The sequence below is a fragment of the Curcuma longa genome, chromosome 21 (genome assembly GCF_044706935.1).
Source record: "Curcuma longa cultivar G26 ecotype Majalengka, Jawa Barat chromosome 21, ITB_CL_G26_1.1, whole genome shotgun sequence".
NCBI lineage: Eukaryota > Viridiplantae > Streptophyta > Magnoliopsida > Zingiberales > Zingiberaceae > Curcuma > Curcuma longa.
This window is the reverse complement of record NC_133881.1, coordinates 6,708,036-6,724,091: the sequence shown is the minus strand read 5'-3', so window position 1 is coordinate 6,724,091 and position 16,056 is coordinate 6,708,036. Positions and strand designations below refer to the sequence as shown.

Here is a 16,056-nt window from a genome sequence, read left to right as displayed (position 1 = left end):
TTACTTACAATTTTATTGTAGATATCATGGTGAATTCTCAGTCGATTCAATTTTAGATTGGGTGGCAACCAATATTCTTGGTCTACCTCGTATTCTTTACTATTCAAAGGAATACATGTGCTGGTAATTTAAATAGCATGGTAAATGTTTTTTGTGTGTCTCGGTTGAAGTTATTAGGTGAACCTTAGTGTCAATGCAGTTGCCACATGCTATTTCTAACTAGGCTAGGCTCGTGGTCTAGCTGTGGGCATGGATCTCATGTTTTTGAGAGCTACATTATTGTTTATCCTAGGTGTTTATGCAAACTCTTTAGCTGTTGTACTGTCATAAAGGGTGGTGTTATATAACTTGCTTTTTTAACTTTTGCTCTTGACAATATAACGTGGTGCTCTCTGTGATCTGTCATTTTCAGGCAAAGTTCATTGCAACAAGTGGTCGCCATAAGGTACTGACTGTTAGCTAATAGCATTGTGGGGACAACTACTTAAAATGTTATGTCTAATATTTTCTTAATGTTTATTTAAAGACTTAGAAAGACTGGCTAATGGGTTGATTTATGTTTCGGAAAAAGAAAGTGTTAGGGTAGTGAACTAGTGATATATATTTATATATATATATATATATATTTAGTATATTAATTAATCCCTTCCAGTGCAGAGTCTACCAGTAGTGGGCATTTTCCCTAATGGTTGCAAATTGAAGAATTCTGGTTACTCCCTGCTCCTAAACTTTCATCTTCCCTTCTATATTAGTTTTGGAATATCAGCAAAATGGCCTCCTCCACCTCCCTCTTCTCTTCTTTTCTTCTTCTGGTTCTTCATCTCTTTTTATCCCTCTTAGTCTCTTCGTATCTTCCTCCTCTGCCATCTGCTTCTACTGCTACAATCATTACCTCCTCCGGAGAGAGGGGTTGGTTATGGATTCTCACTTTATTGTCTCAATTAGATATTCAGGAAACTGATCCATAGTTCAACAATCATAATATGAGACTAAACAGTCCTAAAATAATAAACTGTGACAATCTCTTACAAAGTAGTAAATGCCATCTTGCTGCTCAGCAATTCTAATACATATGACTTGTAGGTGAAAGTTATTTGTTTCTCAAAAACTGGAGAGCGCGCTGCTCCATTCATACGCCAAGCTGCCAAAGATTATTTTTCTGAAGCATCTTTTGCTTATGTTTTGTGGAGAGAGATTGACATGGCTTTTTGGTGGAACATGTATGTTCATATCAACTAACTTAATTCTTTTGACTGTTGTTATTTATCTGATCAAAGCGTTTCCTAAATGTTCGCGTCCATTCAAATTCACCTGATCACATTTCTTTACATCACATTGCTTGTATAACAGCACAGTTTTTGTTTACTTTGGCTGATCTACTTTAGTTGGGTAGTAACAGTTCATAATTTCCATAGAACTATTTCTTGAACAAAACATCAATTAAGACTTCCTTTACATTGGAATTTGAGAATGTCCGTGTAATCAGCTCCATCAGGGTTTGAAAAAATGTGATGCAATTAAATGTTTCTTCTATGTGATTTTGACATTGATGGTTATGTAACACCATTATAATTTTTTATTATGCTTACTATTTAATTTTGCAATCCAAAGATATTCTCAATAGTTAACATCCTCTGCTGAGCAAGGCCCACCTAACAGCAAGACTTTGCTTGCCGCATGTAATGTATAATAATGTCAAAGACAAACATATAGTAACCTAACTAAAATGCTTGCCTAGGAAGAAACAACATTGAACTCTGGACAAACATCTAGATGAACAACTGGAGGCCAAAGAGCTTTAGAAAGGAAGCACTTTAGAGGATCCATTCAAACAAAAGGTCCCAACTCAGAATCCATGACTGATAGGGAAGGAGGTCAGTTGCCTGTTTCTCACTTGAAAGGATGGCAGGCAACGTCTATTAGTGGAGGAGGCTGCCTTGGAGAAAAACTGGCAAGGAAGAGACCTAGGGCTGTGGGAGGGGAGGAACAGCGCCATCACTCACCACTGTCTTTGTTCATGTGGCGATTGCAGTTGCAATTTGGGGTGGTTGTCAGGAAGTGGGACAAAAAGGCAAAGAAGAATTGGCATAGGGAGGGTTACATGGGGAGGAAGATGAAGAAGTATTAAATAACTCCTTGAACCAACTCTATTGAACCGAAAGAATACGATTGAACTGCCTCCAATTCAAACCAGATTTGGTTCAACACTATACTGATCAATTCGAGTTCAAATTGAGTTTCTTTTGAACCTACTTGGTCTTAATTACAAGGGCCACCTAATGAATCCACACCCCCAATATCAGACCCCCCCCCCCCCCCCCCCAGTGATTCCCCAAATATATTCCAATCACTCTAGGTTTACTACTAACCCAATCAAACCAACTCAACTCGAGTCCGACTCAAAGTCAACTTATATATAACCTCTAAACACAATTAATCCGCCCAAATAAATTAATTTGGCACCAATAAGAACCATTGAACTTTAATTACCCCCATATAAAAATTAATTTATGCTATTTTCCTTTATTTAAATTTTAGGGTTATAACAATAATTTTATTTGTTTTATAGAATTTTTTCTTTTTTATGTGAAATTATTTATTTATTTTTTATTAAGCTCTTCATTTATATTTTTAGTTCAGATTCTTTTGATTTTCTCTTGTTTAGACTTGTGTTTGGAATATATATGCATCTTTTTTCAGCCAGTGGCAGTTTTATGTCTTAAAATTTCTGTCTGTGTGAAAACTACTCTGTATTTTGTGTTGCAATGTCGATTATCATTTTTTTTCCATGCCAACTTCTCTAAAAATGAAAAATTCTAGGGGGAGCAGAATCCTTCACCAGATCTACCCTTTTCCATCTATTAATTGCCCCAATCAACATGAAAGCATATACCCCTTCTCATTTGCAATAAAAACTTCTCTGGCCGTGCCTGAGCTACTTTGGTTTAAAAATAAATCTGACTCTTATTTTTAGGTTTGGAGTGGACTCAGCGCCTTCTGTTGTTTTTCTGAAGGACATCTATTCAAAGCCTATCACCTACAGTGGTATACTTCTACCTTATATCCCATGGCTATAACTTTTAGGTCTTGGGTTTGAGTGTAGTGTTTTTCTTTTGTTGCAGGGAGTTTCAATCACTTGCAGTTAGTGAAGATGATGGATGATTATAAAAAAAATGGTATCTTTGGACCTTCAATTCTATGTTGCAATGTTTACAATTTTTTTACTCTTTTATAAAAATGGAAATAATAATAGTAGTAGTAGTAGTAGTAATAATAATTATAACAACAACAACAATAATAATAAAAATAGTAATGATAATGATGATGATAATAATAATAGCAGTAATAATAGTAATAATTGCCAACCTTAATTTGTTGATCTTGTTGTTACAAGATGTAGAATGCTAATTTTATGCTAATCTCAGTGCACATTTAACTATGCCATTGTGAAATTTGGCCCTTCTATATTTTTGTTATCAGGCCCATATTTATTTGTTTCTATGCATTATCTGCTTCCATGCCCAACATATGAATCAGCTTAAGCCTACTTAGGATTATAATGGATCTTAGTAGGATTGAACATAGCATCCCCTGCTCTTCTACAACTCCGAATGTCTGGCTGATCACTTGTTTCAAAAGCCTAAAGGATCAGTCGATGCATCTATAATCTTATTAGTGTGTTTAAGCGTATTTGTTTATCAATGTTATTCGTGATCAAGCTTTGTCCGTAAAGTTCTATCCAAGCTTACCATGTTCATAAGCTCAAAGGAAGAAATAAACAAGTGTTTTTTCCACTCCTAGTAGCCATAGGTAGATTTTCCTTTAAAAACGTTTGGCATACATTACATACTCTTCCGTATTTTGCGATGAAAGCCTCCAACTAGGCCAGTTTACCATTTGACAATTTTTACTTGTGATGAAATTACTATTTGATATTCTCAAATTATTCTAATAGATCATTTTATACTGACTTAAATCGTAGTGATTCAAAATCCAAGTTTCTTTCAAGGAAGCTCAAATAATTTTTTGTTTTCTAATTTTTTGAATGTTATTTGTCTTGACCAAGGTTTAAAATATTGAGTTGTGCTGAGATTTCGGTCCCGGACCGGAACAATACAGTTTCGGTATCGTATCATGCCGTGTCGGTATAGTTTCGATATTTTTAAAATATAAAATATATTAATTAAAAAATAATGTAAATATTTAAAAATAAAAATAAAATTTTTTTAAAAAATAAAGGATAATTTTAAGAGGCTTTAATTAAGTCTATTTAAATTATCCCAACTATAGGTAGGAGTTGATTATTAAAACTTAAGTTTAAAAAAAAAATCTACGCGATTGCGATCGGTGCACGCGCGAGCCATGCGACCGGGGCACGTGCAGGCCCGCAGGACGCCTCTGGAGGCGTCACCGGACTCGGGCAACACCTCCAGTGGTTTTGCCGAGCCCAAGCGATGCCTTCGCGACGCTCCGGAGGCATCGTCGGACCTCGGGCAACGTTTCCAATGGCATCGCTAGGCCTAGGCGATGCTTTTGTGACGCCTCCGGATGTGTCGTTGGACCTTGGCGACGCCTCCATCCCGGTCGGAACGTTGTGTGGGTGTCGGTCCACTAGCGAGAACGAAAATTTTTGCCAATATCAAGCGACGCCTTCGGTGGTGTCGCCGAGCCTGGGCAATGCCTCCAAAGGCGTCGTGAACCCAAGCGACGCTTCCATCCCGGTTAGAACGTTGTGCTGGTGCCGGTCCGTTGGCGGAACGAAAATTTTCTCCGATATTAAGTGAAACGACTTGAGATTTCAAACCTTGGTCTTGACATAGAAATATATGGTCATTGTAAACATCATTTAGTCATCTAGTCATTTCTCATGTTGTTGTCCATGTCATTATAATTATAACAAAAGAATAGTGTATTCCTGCACAAGAAAGAATGATGTTTATTGTTGTTTCATGAGCATTAACATCATATAAACATAGTAACTAGTTTTTGTATATATGTTTCTTAATCAACAATATTGTGGTAGTGAAAATTTTCCTGATATTCAGATATCCCGCAATTGAGGCTTGTTAGTTCCATGGAGCTCGGTTGTGATGCAAGAGGATACTCTCGTTCTGGAAATGAGACTGTAACCTGGTATTGCCTTATTCTCGTTGGACGTGCAGGTCATGCAATGACTCAGATGCGTGAGGTCAGTTCCTTAGCATTATTGTCTAATTATTCAATTAATAGGACCTTTGAATTTTGAATATTATTGTAGACTACTGTGATTATATGCCTTCACAGAATGATCTTAATTTGCTTTTTGAATGTCTTGTTTTGAATAAAATAAAACCTGAAAGGCTGAAACCATTTATAGACCTTGCGCAGGGCAAGTGATGTCCTGATGGTTGGTGATGATTCAGACTATGCCAGAAATGTCAATCTTTCAGTTGCTATTGTTGCTTCTGCTGCTATGAAAGAGAATCGTTTAACTTTTACTTGGCTTGACGGAGAAGTTCAGCAGGTAAACCAAATATCACAAATCTGTACATATAGACATTGAGGTCCACACATTGATTCTTGTAACTCTTATGTGAATTCAGAGTCAAAAAGATTTAACAAATGCAGATTTCTGACACTTTTTGTTTATTTCTTAGATTAGATACAGCTAAACAATGCAAATATTACACCATAATCTACACTTAACTGTGATATGTTTTTTGAATAAAGTAATGATCCCTAAACTCCCCTTCATGGTATGTAAACTATGTTCTGCACCTCTTAACTGAAACTAGTAACTAAGAATAGCTTTTATTTATTTATTTATTTTTTAATATTTTGATTTTTTCAGAATAACATTTGCAATTTTCTTGCAGAAATATTGCCAATTTCACCTTGCTCCAGAATACCACACTAAAAGTTGTGGACCAAGTTATGAAGATGGTGTTGATGCGCCTCAAATATTGATTGTTCGTTATTTAAGAAACTTAACAGATGATAATGCAAAGAATGACAGGTGGAAGCATTTTCGAAATCAATATTTGGGGGACACCAAAGTTGCCTCTCAGCTTATTGCTAGATATCCTGGTCCTGAGGATGTGGAAGAGGTATTTGCTTTCTCATTGAATTATATTAGAAGTTTATCTGTCATTTCGTTCACCCCCAGCAAACTGAAATGAAATTATCTTCCCTGATGATAATTCCATTATAGTATTTATGATTTACATTATCAATTTTTGAAAATGCATTACGTTTGTTGCATTACGAGGTCGTCTATTTGTGTAAGTCATCAAATGCATGAGACTTTTGCTAATAAGTATAGAATTTCTGTGATTAACTAGATTAATTGTTGTTATGGCTTTTGTTCCAGTTAATTCAGTGGATATCACATATTGTTGAGCGTGGTGACACCAGAGAATTTCCTTATTTTGTAAGTGATTTCCTTTAACTATTTCCACAAATATTTCATAAATTGTCAAAATATGTTCCAAATATTTTTGAATCAATGGTACACCCTTTATCAAGGATAAGTAGTACACCCACCAGTTGTGTAAGTCTATACTTGATTTAATTAATTTTGTAAATGTGGAATCCAACGAATCATTTGTTAATATTCTAATTATCATTTTATGAAAAATGTTTTAAGAAATATCGAGAGATTAATAAACTAGATAATTTTAATTAATATAACAAATTGCATCATAGAAAACTTAAAATATGAAAATGTATCAGTAAATAAGACCATAGTTTAGATGATATTTTCTTGAAAATAAATAAGACTTTCATATCGAAGTAATTAAATCATAGTTAAACAGAAATAAACTCAATTAGCACCTCGAAATGAATTTGTAATTTTATTTAGATAAAAAAGTAAGCTAAATTAAAATCAGTTGCACTAAGCTCTAAGCCTATGTTGATACTAAGTTTGAGTCTTCACCCTTCGATGGTTGATATTATAGTGCTTATATCCCATGCCAGATGCTCTATAGGTTTCTTTTCTTTTATTGGTTAATGGATAATATAGATAACCAAAACTAGTGCATAATATATGTTTTTCCCAATGTTTTTTTGATCTGATATGTTTTCTTTGCCTTCTATGATACTAATCACTGTGTATCCTTTTTGTGTTTGGTTTCCAAGTTCATTTAATGTTTTTTCTCGCTTTGATAACCATACATGATTAGTTAAGAATTAGGTAATCTGAATATGAAGTTTGCATGCATACATTCAGAATCAACTTTGGTTACAAATGCAGACGTTCGAAACCCCCGATCTCGTCCCTGAGGATAAACAATCAATGGGATCGCCAGTTGGTCAATCTTTCAGCAGAGGAATAAACAACAGGCTCAAAAAACTCCATATGTATATCAGTGATTTGCCGCGTGATCCGAGGGTAGGTCCAAGCTTGCTGTTAGCTGCATGTTTGTTATTCGGAACCATTTGGCTGCAGAACAATCGGACAAAGCAAGCTAATAATACACCAGTGAGTCATCTAAAAATTGCTATCACTGCAGATTTCTCCCTCGTACATAATTTTACTTCTTATTTTTGATGAACCTTGAGATAAGTTATCATTCAGACGGTTTTGATGTTAGATTCTACTCTGCTGCGACATCTTTGAATTGGCTGCTTTTCGTTTGCATTTGCAGGGCGATTTGGCGAGCAGCACGAGTTCCCGAGGCCGAGCTCGAGCTCGGCCTGCAAGAACCGATGATGTGCCTCCATCGATGACTGATGAAGAACCAAAGGATGCTTATCAGTGGGTGACAACAGACTCAGATTCAGAGTAGCCTTTTTGTACGCTATTTGAACTGACTTTATGATCACTTCAATTGATTGATGGTATTTAAATTATTGAGTGTTAAACTGTTAGTATATTTTCTGGAACTAAGCTAATCGATCATTTCACGAACTCATTGCACCTTGCTCCTTTGTGCAATATTCCTTCATATGGGGATCGCTCAATTTGGATGTGGTAGTAGGGTAGAGTCTTTCTAAGATTTCACATGCATGAAGGATCTTTGAAAACCTAGCTCCATGTATGCATTAAACAGAAGCTTAGTAATCATTTGGAGCAATGCACTAAGCTAGAGTACTTGCCCCAGTTGAAAGTTAATTTCAAGTTCTAAACTGTTTTATTGATTATTTTTTAGATTATAATTGTTGGCATGAAGGATTTATTTTTTTTAAATCACTTTATAGTTTAGAAGCTATAAATTAATACCACTACACTATCACAATAAATATTAAAAAAAAATACATGATTTAAATATTCGAGTCAATTTTTATATAATTTTTGAATTTTAAACTAATTTAAAACATAATTTGTGGTCTTAACAACGATACATGACACAACATAATGTTATTTTTAGACTGCAAACTAATTTATAAATCAGCTCTCAACATAATGATAATTAATTTGAGTTTTCCCAGCAATTCTAATCTGCGATTTCTAGACCCATGCTCATTTGCAAATCAATTTACAAACTAAAATTAATTTAATAATTTGATTACAAACAAATTTGAGAATTTACACTAATTAAGTGGCGTGCGTTGGTAAAAATTGATTAAAAGGGCCTCTAATGATAAATTTAAATAAGGTCGTAAAAGATAACCAAATCAAAGTCTAAAATAAATCAAATTGATAAAATAATTATTTAAATTTGATTTGAATTTTTTATGAACTTAATTTAAATATTATTAAATTTTTAATTTAAATTTATTATTGTTTGAAATATTTATATTCTTATTTATTTTTTATAATATTGATTAAAAATTTTATTAATGAATATAATTCATAAATTATATTCAATATTTTTCATACTTCATAAAATTTTTTTATTAATACATATAATATAAATTATATAATTCCTTCAAGTTTTTGTCTGTAACTGTTTGTATCAGCAACTGGAGACTATATATACATATAATATAAATACATAATAAAAATTATCAGAAGATTAAACAGAAGGTTAGTTCTCTAGCTCCATGTATGCTTGGTTATGGTATGCAATTTGTGCTTGATACTTTGAAAACCTACTGCCTTGTGAAACAAAAACATGAACAAGATTCTACTCATGAGTATTTCAAGGAGAAGGAAGCCACTGATCTTATTAGAGAGCAATACCACATGGTAAACACACTACAAAACATGCATCAAAAGGAAGAAGAACTTCTGGATTCGATAAGTAACTGACAAATTGGATAACAACTTGGGACAAAAGCCTCTCCTGAATTCTCAGAGTTGAAAACAAACAGGTTGTTGTGCTTCCTTCTAAGTCTCTGTCTACTTGGCAGCAGCTTCTCCCTCAACTGCCAGAGGAACCGACTCAGCCTGAAAATAGCAATGGAGATAATGCAGATGTTATGTTAGTCAAAATGGTAAACAATGAGCCACTTAAGTAAATAGAGTAAGGCAGGTGGGGTGTGGCTGTACCAGTTGACGGTATTTGAGGGCATAGAACATCTCCAGGTAACGACGAGTCTCACGCCGTTCCAGGTTCGAGACATACTTCCAGAATCCGTAGACTCCGGTGAGTGTCATCAACCTCTCAGAGTAGAGCTTCCAGGTATACCTGTTGTATTTGAATTTTTAGAGTGCTTGTTAGATATATATAGCTGTTCAGAACCTTAGTTTTGGTATTGATTCATGAAAGAAAGCTTACTTTTCTTCAATTCTCTGTAGCCCACCCTTAGAGATTTTCTCCCAGCAGGTTGGGTCTTCCTTACACTTCTCAAAGAAGTTTACGATGATTTCAGAAGCTTTGTCGCCCTGGTAAGGATCAATGTGGAAGCCAGACACCCCATCAACTATAATTTCTCCAGGTCCTCCGTGCAGGGTTGCAAATGTTGGCAACCCGCAGGTCATTGATTCAACAACAGTGAGCCCGAAGGCTTCATAGAAGGCGGGCTAAACACAAAGCAAACAAACAACAGGTTAGCAAAACCTTGAGGCGAAAATAAAAATTTTAAAATGGCATTGTTTGTTAATGAAGAGCAGTACTTGAACAAAGACTCCTTTGGTGTCGGCGATATAACGATAGAGTTCACCATTGCGAACCCGGTTCATTTGGGCTGAGATCCATCTAAAATGTCCATGCAGATTGTACTTCTCAATGTGGTCATACATCTTCTTGAACTCTGCTTGTTCCTCAAGATCCTTTGACTCTTTTCCATGATCTCCACAAACCACCACAAGGTTTGCCAACTCCTTCAAGCGCTCATTCCGGCCATAGAATTCGACCAGACCCGTTAAGTTCTTCACCCTATCCAGCCTTGCCATGGAGAAGATAATGGGCTTCTTAGTGTCACTCAGCACGCCCCTGCAAGATTCTCAAGTTTGTCACTGCATTAATCAAACAACAATTGTAAATGTACCAGAAACTAAAGGCCCTTAATTACTTGTGCTCTGTGTTATCTTCAGGGTTGAAAAGTAGCTCTTCGATCTCTGGGTGAAGAGCTGTCAATCTCTTGTGCTTTTCGGTGTAAGGAAAGTAAATGGACATATCAGCACCAGGTGAGACAATATTGAATTTTGGATCAAAGACATCGATTCCATGAACAACTCGGTAGAGTCCAGGAAGAGTAAAGGCAGTGTGGGACTCGTACTGCCCCACGGTATCCTTGCTGAAACCAGATAAAAAATAGGAAAAATCCATTTAGATCTATCTCAATAGTAATTTTGCAAAGAAACAATTGATTAGAAAAGCATTTGGCTTGAGTATTACCTTCCAGAAATTTCCTGGAAGGTGCTAGTGATGATAAAATCGGCATGATTCATAGCAATCAAATCAGCTGTGAATTGGCAAGAGAAGTGATACTGATTCTCAAATTTCTTCCAGTAAATATCTGAGTTAGGGTACTTTGTCTTCTCCAGAGCATGGGCAATAGTGCACTGCATGAGAAAGACAATGAGCTAACTTACTAAGCACCAAGCTTATTGGTTTATCAAGCTAGGCAGCTACATACAAAGAGAAGGTCAAACCTGGGTTACTCCTAATTTATGTGCAAGCAAAGTTGACACTAGATTTCCATCACTGTAGTTTCCAATGATTAGATCTGGGGTGGCTTGTAGTTCTCCAGCCAACTCATTTGCAACATCCTACCGGAAAAGAACAACAAAAACCTTTAGAACAAATTTAACAAAGGAGACCCCTTAAACAAAGGTAACAGGATTAGGTTTACCTCGGTATATGTTTCTAGGTATGGCCATACTTCGAAACGGGAGATCCATTTGCGGACAATTCCATTTTCTGTTCTAAATGGAACTCGAAGAATATGAGTGTGCTCAGTTCCGATAACCTTTTCAAGCCGCTGCCCACAAGTTGTGCCGACTGCATCAGGGAGCAACCTGGTAACCTGCATTTCGAATCAAAGAATAAGATTTCTATAGAACCTATTTATTATTGAGAGTTCTAAGGGGAAGATTGAGTAGATTTGGTTCTGTTTCTTACAATTAGAATTCTAGGTGTGATATCTAGTCCTTGACGTTTGATCCTTAAAAGCATCTCATCTTCCAAAGCACGGACTTGATCCAAAATATACACGACCTGCACACGAATTCAAGTAAGAAGCAATATAACATGAAGTACATGGACACTGATCAAGGTAGATCATACCTGACCACCGGTATCAGGATAACCCAAAACATTAGCCTGGGCAAAGTACCCATGTGGAGAAAGGATCACAACATTGAACATCATAGGAATTGTTCCCAGGAAAGTTTCCAAGGTGGTCGGATCAGGGGCCTCAAGAAGATCCAGTAGCAGGTGGATGGTCTCATATACACGCTGGGCAGTGTCCCCCCAACCCTTTTCAAGGCCAAGTTCTTGAAATCTAAACCATTCGTGTAAGAAACAATCTATCAACAAAACTTACGGAGTTGGGGAAGCTACATGATTTCACAAATTTCCACTACATATTTCAATACCCAGAGTGGACCCTTATAAATTACCTGTGGTGGAATTCTGAGTAGGGTGTATCCAATGGGATACTCAGCAGATGTTGCTCTGCCTTCCTCAATGCAGCCCGGAGGGCACTAAGGCTTTGGATCCTATCATTCAACATCATTGACTGCATAACAAGAATGAAAATAGTTAACTAGATCTTTGACGATGGCAGAAACCAATTTCTAGTTACTTGAGATAGGTTGCACATGTACATCTGTTATTGAACTAAAATTGAGTACTAACCATGCCCTTGTAGTTGTGTTTCCTTAGGAAATTAAGCAAGGGGTACAAGCTTTCTTTGTCTTGGAACAACTTTGAAGAGAGGTGACGGTTGAGGAACTGCACTCCATTACCTATAGATTTTGACAACGAGGGGCGAGGAAAAGAAGCATTGAAGGGCTCAAAATCCAACTCCAGCACAAAGTTGTTGTTCTGTGGGCTGAAAGGAGAAGAATCACGAATGATTCTCTCAAAGAGATACAAAACATCTGATGATAGTGATACAGTTCTTAGCTTCACCTACCTTCCATCAGCAAGTTCCTCCTTGAAATGCAAATATTCTGGAATAGTCAACTCCTCCACAGCAAGCTCGCTGATATTGACCCGGACGTATTCCCAGACTCCAGGCCTAGGTCGGATAGCCAAAGCAACCCATGGAGGAATAACAATGGCTTCCTGCGTTGAGGACAAGATGATCCCATGAGAACATGAAAAGATTAAAACTTGACGATGATAGAAACAGTGCTGTCCAACATATACCTGTGCTGCCTTGATAACATCCTCAAAGGCTCCGTCCTTCAGTTTTTCCTTATCTGCTTCAGAAAAGGTAGCTCCATACTCAGCCAACAACTGGTGGGGTTGCAGCATGCCCTTTCCCTGGTGAATAAACCTGAGAGACGAAAGTAATCACATGCAAGGTATCAAAAATTGACCCATTGATAGTTGAAGCAACAAGAACAAGGCTAAAGATTTGAATTAGTCAAAAATCCAAAATGCCTAAGATGTGTCGGACTCATTAACTCACAGTTTCTCAAGATAAGGGTAACAGAATTGCAATATGACCATTATATATTAGACAATTTTAGAAGACAACGGTTGTAAGATTAAGTATGATAGGCGATGATCTATAAGGATTCTTAAAGAAGGCATGTACAGTGAGTAGATCATTCTATTTTCATGTTGATACAGCATGAAACAGTAAAATAATTATCTGAATAGATGGTTGATAGCTCTTTGAGTATTATATCGTTTTGGCAATGTAAGTAAACATGCAGATATCCAACCATCCAGAAGAAAGAAGTCATGATATTTTCATGGAGAAAAAGAATAGATCTGAGATGGTTATATATATACCTTGAGAAAAGTGCCACCAGTTCATTGGGATGGGAAGAAAGGGAGTCGCCAATGCGCTCCCTAACACTGAGAGCACGGGTCAAGCTGCGTTGAGGCATTTTTGTGGATGCTTTCTTTCAAGCTTCAAAAAGCCTCTAGAACATAGAGATCTATTTGTTAGAACAACAGGAAGCATTAAAAAGCAAATGCAAGAGAAACTTTTCACTTTTCCAGTAAAAACAAAATTTACATTTTACCATCAATTAAACTCAATTTTTTTCTTCCTTTCAACAACTTAATCACGACCCCAAAAACAAAACTAGTTTCCAATGACAAGAATTAACAAACTAATAAGCTAGATCCATGCCCATGACAGTGAAAAAAGATTTGAAAGGTTGAATCTATGCAAGAGTATTTAAACAAAATAAACAAATAAAATTTTCTCAGTGCTACAAAGTAGAATGTGAGTTGGCAAGCGCATGCTCAGGAAATAGTTTAGATCTCCAACACAACAAAAGCTTGGAAAAAAAATAACAAAGCAGGATCTAAAGAAGATAACAAATACAAATGATGAAGTGGACGGATCTTTGCTTGCTATTTTCTTATATTTGTAGTAGAAAAATAATTTTATGTTAAATAATTAAATAAAATTAAGATGCTCTCCAACTGGATCTACAGGATAAAACATAGGTCTCACGAGAAGCCATGGTGTGAGAAAAGCTCTCTTTTATTTTCATATGTTAAAAGCTAGAAATCTACACTTCTGAAGCTAAATCTATTTCCAAATGTTCTATCTCAAAGGAAATTTGCAGCTATCATTATTAGGAGGGCAGTATTTCTAAAGTAAAGTAGTATGTCAAGGGTATACTGCGTGGAAGAACAGCCATATAATCTCTTTATCATCCGCATAAAGTGTGATCCTCTACAAGTTTTAGAATGATTTCTAGGTTTCCTTAGTCAAAATCGCCATTTTTCTCCTAATGTTTTGGATCTGGGGATATTCTTCCTGGATGCTGCCAACGAACACAGCCAACTCACAGATCTAACTCCCAAGTAGATAGAAAAGAAAAAAGAAAAAAAAACGACCTTATAAGAAGTCAAATCCTAAAACCCAACTTGAACCGCTTTATTTCACGATTCTGATGCATAAACCTTAACTAAGATCGATTTTTTGCGTCATTAAACTAGACAAGTCATAACTTTCGCCAGAAATTTGGCCCAAAACCAGATCTTTACAAAAGACAACGCAGCTGCAGCGCCTCCGCTGCATCATGCAACAAGCAAGCAGATCCATTTGGAGGCAGGAGGTGGGTGCAAGATTAGGGCTTTACCTCTAACAGTAACTGGAAACTGAAAAAAGAGACCAAATGCTGCTCAACGGAGGATCCGATCCGTCAGAAAAACAAAACAAAAAACCATAAACCGAAAAGGAAAAGAAATGCAACGCAACGGAGTGGGGATTAAGAAAAGGGAGCAAACGGAGTTGGGATGGAATGGTGAGGAAAGCTCACCCCTGGTGCCCTTTTTATAGTTGGGGAGAGATCCCACCTTCTCCTTTACTTTAACGAGTAAAAGATTGGCTGTCAACTCGCCGTTGTCTTGTCGGTATCTCAGCAAAACCACTCTCCAGTCTCCTGTCGCTGTGGCGGCCATTGCTGGTTTTTGCTCATTTTCTTCCACCTTCTTCGTTCATGTCGCGTAATATGGAAGGTTCCAGTAATCTTAATTGGCCCTCGATCATGATTAATTACTGCGAGATAGATTGAGATGGACACGAGTTGAATTAAACGAAGTCGAAATAATATTTTTTTAATAATTAATTATAATTTTTTTTATTTATTTCTTTACATATGATTATGGGATTTGATTAAGTTCACAATCTTATCCCCCACTAAATAATATTTTCATTTGATTCCAACCTATTTTATTAAAAAATATTTTATTACAGTCAACACAAAATAATTTTTGTGTCAATTCAAGACCTTATGGATCGACACAAATCAATTGTTGTGAGCTTCTATCAAAACATCTTAGACTTGTACCAATACCTAGACTTATTTATTGCACAAATGTTAAGTAATTATTGCACACATCAAAAAATAATAAGGTAACCCTAATTTAAATTTTTTTTACTAACTTAGATCAAAATAACATGGTTAAACTTGACTAACCAATTAAGGCATGGTTTAGATATTAAAAATCTCAAACATTATACTAAATTTGAAACAATTCATTCATGGTAGATTAATTAATAACTAATTTAAAAATAATAATATATAATATTTTTTAGATAAATAAAGCAATAGGGCAATAATTTACTAAAAGTGTCCTTAATATATAAGATTTACCAAAAGTATCTCATCTAATCAATTATCATCAAAAAAGTGCCAATAAAAGTTTGTTATGTGTTTGTTGGTGGAGACTAGCAAATCAAAGACGCTTCAAAATGAAGCATTGACACGTGGCGGAAGGAGAAAATTATTAATTGGGAGATTTCCAAAAATTACAATTAATGATTTCTACTTGTTCGTAAATATGAAAATGAAGAGAAAAGTTCTCTAATTTTAAAATTACAATTAATGATATTTGTTAAGGAACAAACTACACAGCTGTCTCTAATTTTAAAATTAAATTGTGCGTTAATAATTGACATGTCGATATGCCATCGAAAATAAGATTTTACACTAGAAAAATATTAATATATGACTATGATTAATTTGTAGAAGTTGATATTTATAACTATAATAGTCTTATTATGAATATAAAAATTTCAACTTTTGCACCTTAACTAATAAAT

At 35.7% G+C, this 16,056-nt stretch overlaps 2 protein-coding genes across 2 annotated transcripts; one reads left to right on the top strand and one right to left on the bottom strand.

The window, feature by feature from the left end:
• Positions 1 to 249: 249 nt before the first annotated feature.
• Positions 250 to 8,020, top strand: LOC141815108 (uncharacterized). The gene is made up of 11 exons (XM_074703062.1): positions 250 to 318; positions 413 to 445; positions 1,084 to 1,220; positions 2,975 to 3,045; positions 3,123 to 3,176; positions 5,046 to 5,188; positions 5,357 to 5,503; positions 5,856 to 6,086; positions 6,350 to 6,409; positions 7,235 to 7,462; positions 7,629 to 8,020. The coding sequence occupies exons 1-11, from the start codon at positions 250 to 252 to the stop codon at positions 7,767 to 7,769; spliced, it is 1,314 nt and encodes a 437-aa protein (XP_074559163.1). The 3' UTR covers positions 7,770 to 8,020.
• Positions 8,021 to 9,063: 1,043 nt separating this feature from the next.
• LOC141814304 (sucrose synthase 2-like) lies at positions 9,064 to 14,760 on the bottom strand. The gene is made up of 16 exons (XM_074702239.1): positions 14,591 to 14,760; positions 13,281 to 13,414; positions 12,687 to 12,816; positions 12,451 to 12,602; positions 12,171 to 12,366; positions 11,933 to 12,051; positions 11,598 to 11,814; positions 11,433 to 11,528; positions 11,164 to 11,337; positions 10,964 to 11,080; positions 10,707 to 10,873; positions 10,381 to 10,605; positions 9,983 to 10,301; positions 9,645 to 9,889; positions 9,416 to 9,554; positions 9,064 to 9,313 (listed from the first exon to the last, which is right to left on the bottom strand). Exons 2-16 carry the CDS (start codon positions 13,376 to 13,378, stop codon positions 9,266 to 9,268), a joined length of 2,442 nt encoding a protein of 813 aa, XP_074558340.1. The 5' UTR covers positions 13,379 to 13,414; positions 14,591 to 14,760; the 3' UTR covers positions 9,064 to 9,265.
• Between the last annotated feature and the right edge of the window lie 1,296 nt (positions 14,761 to 16,056).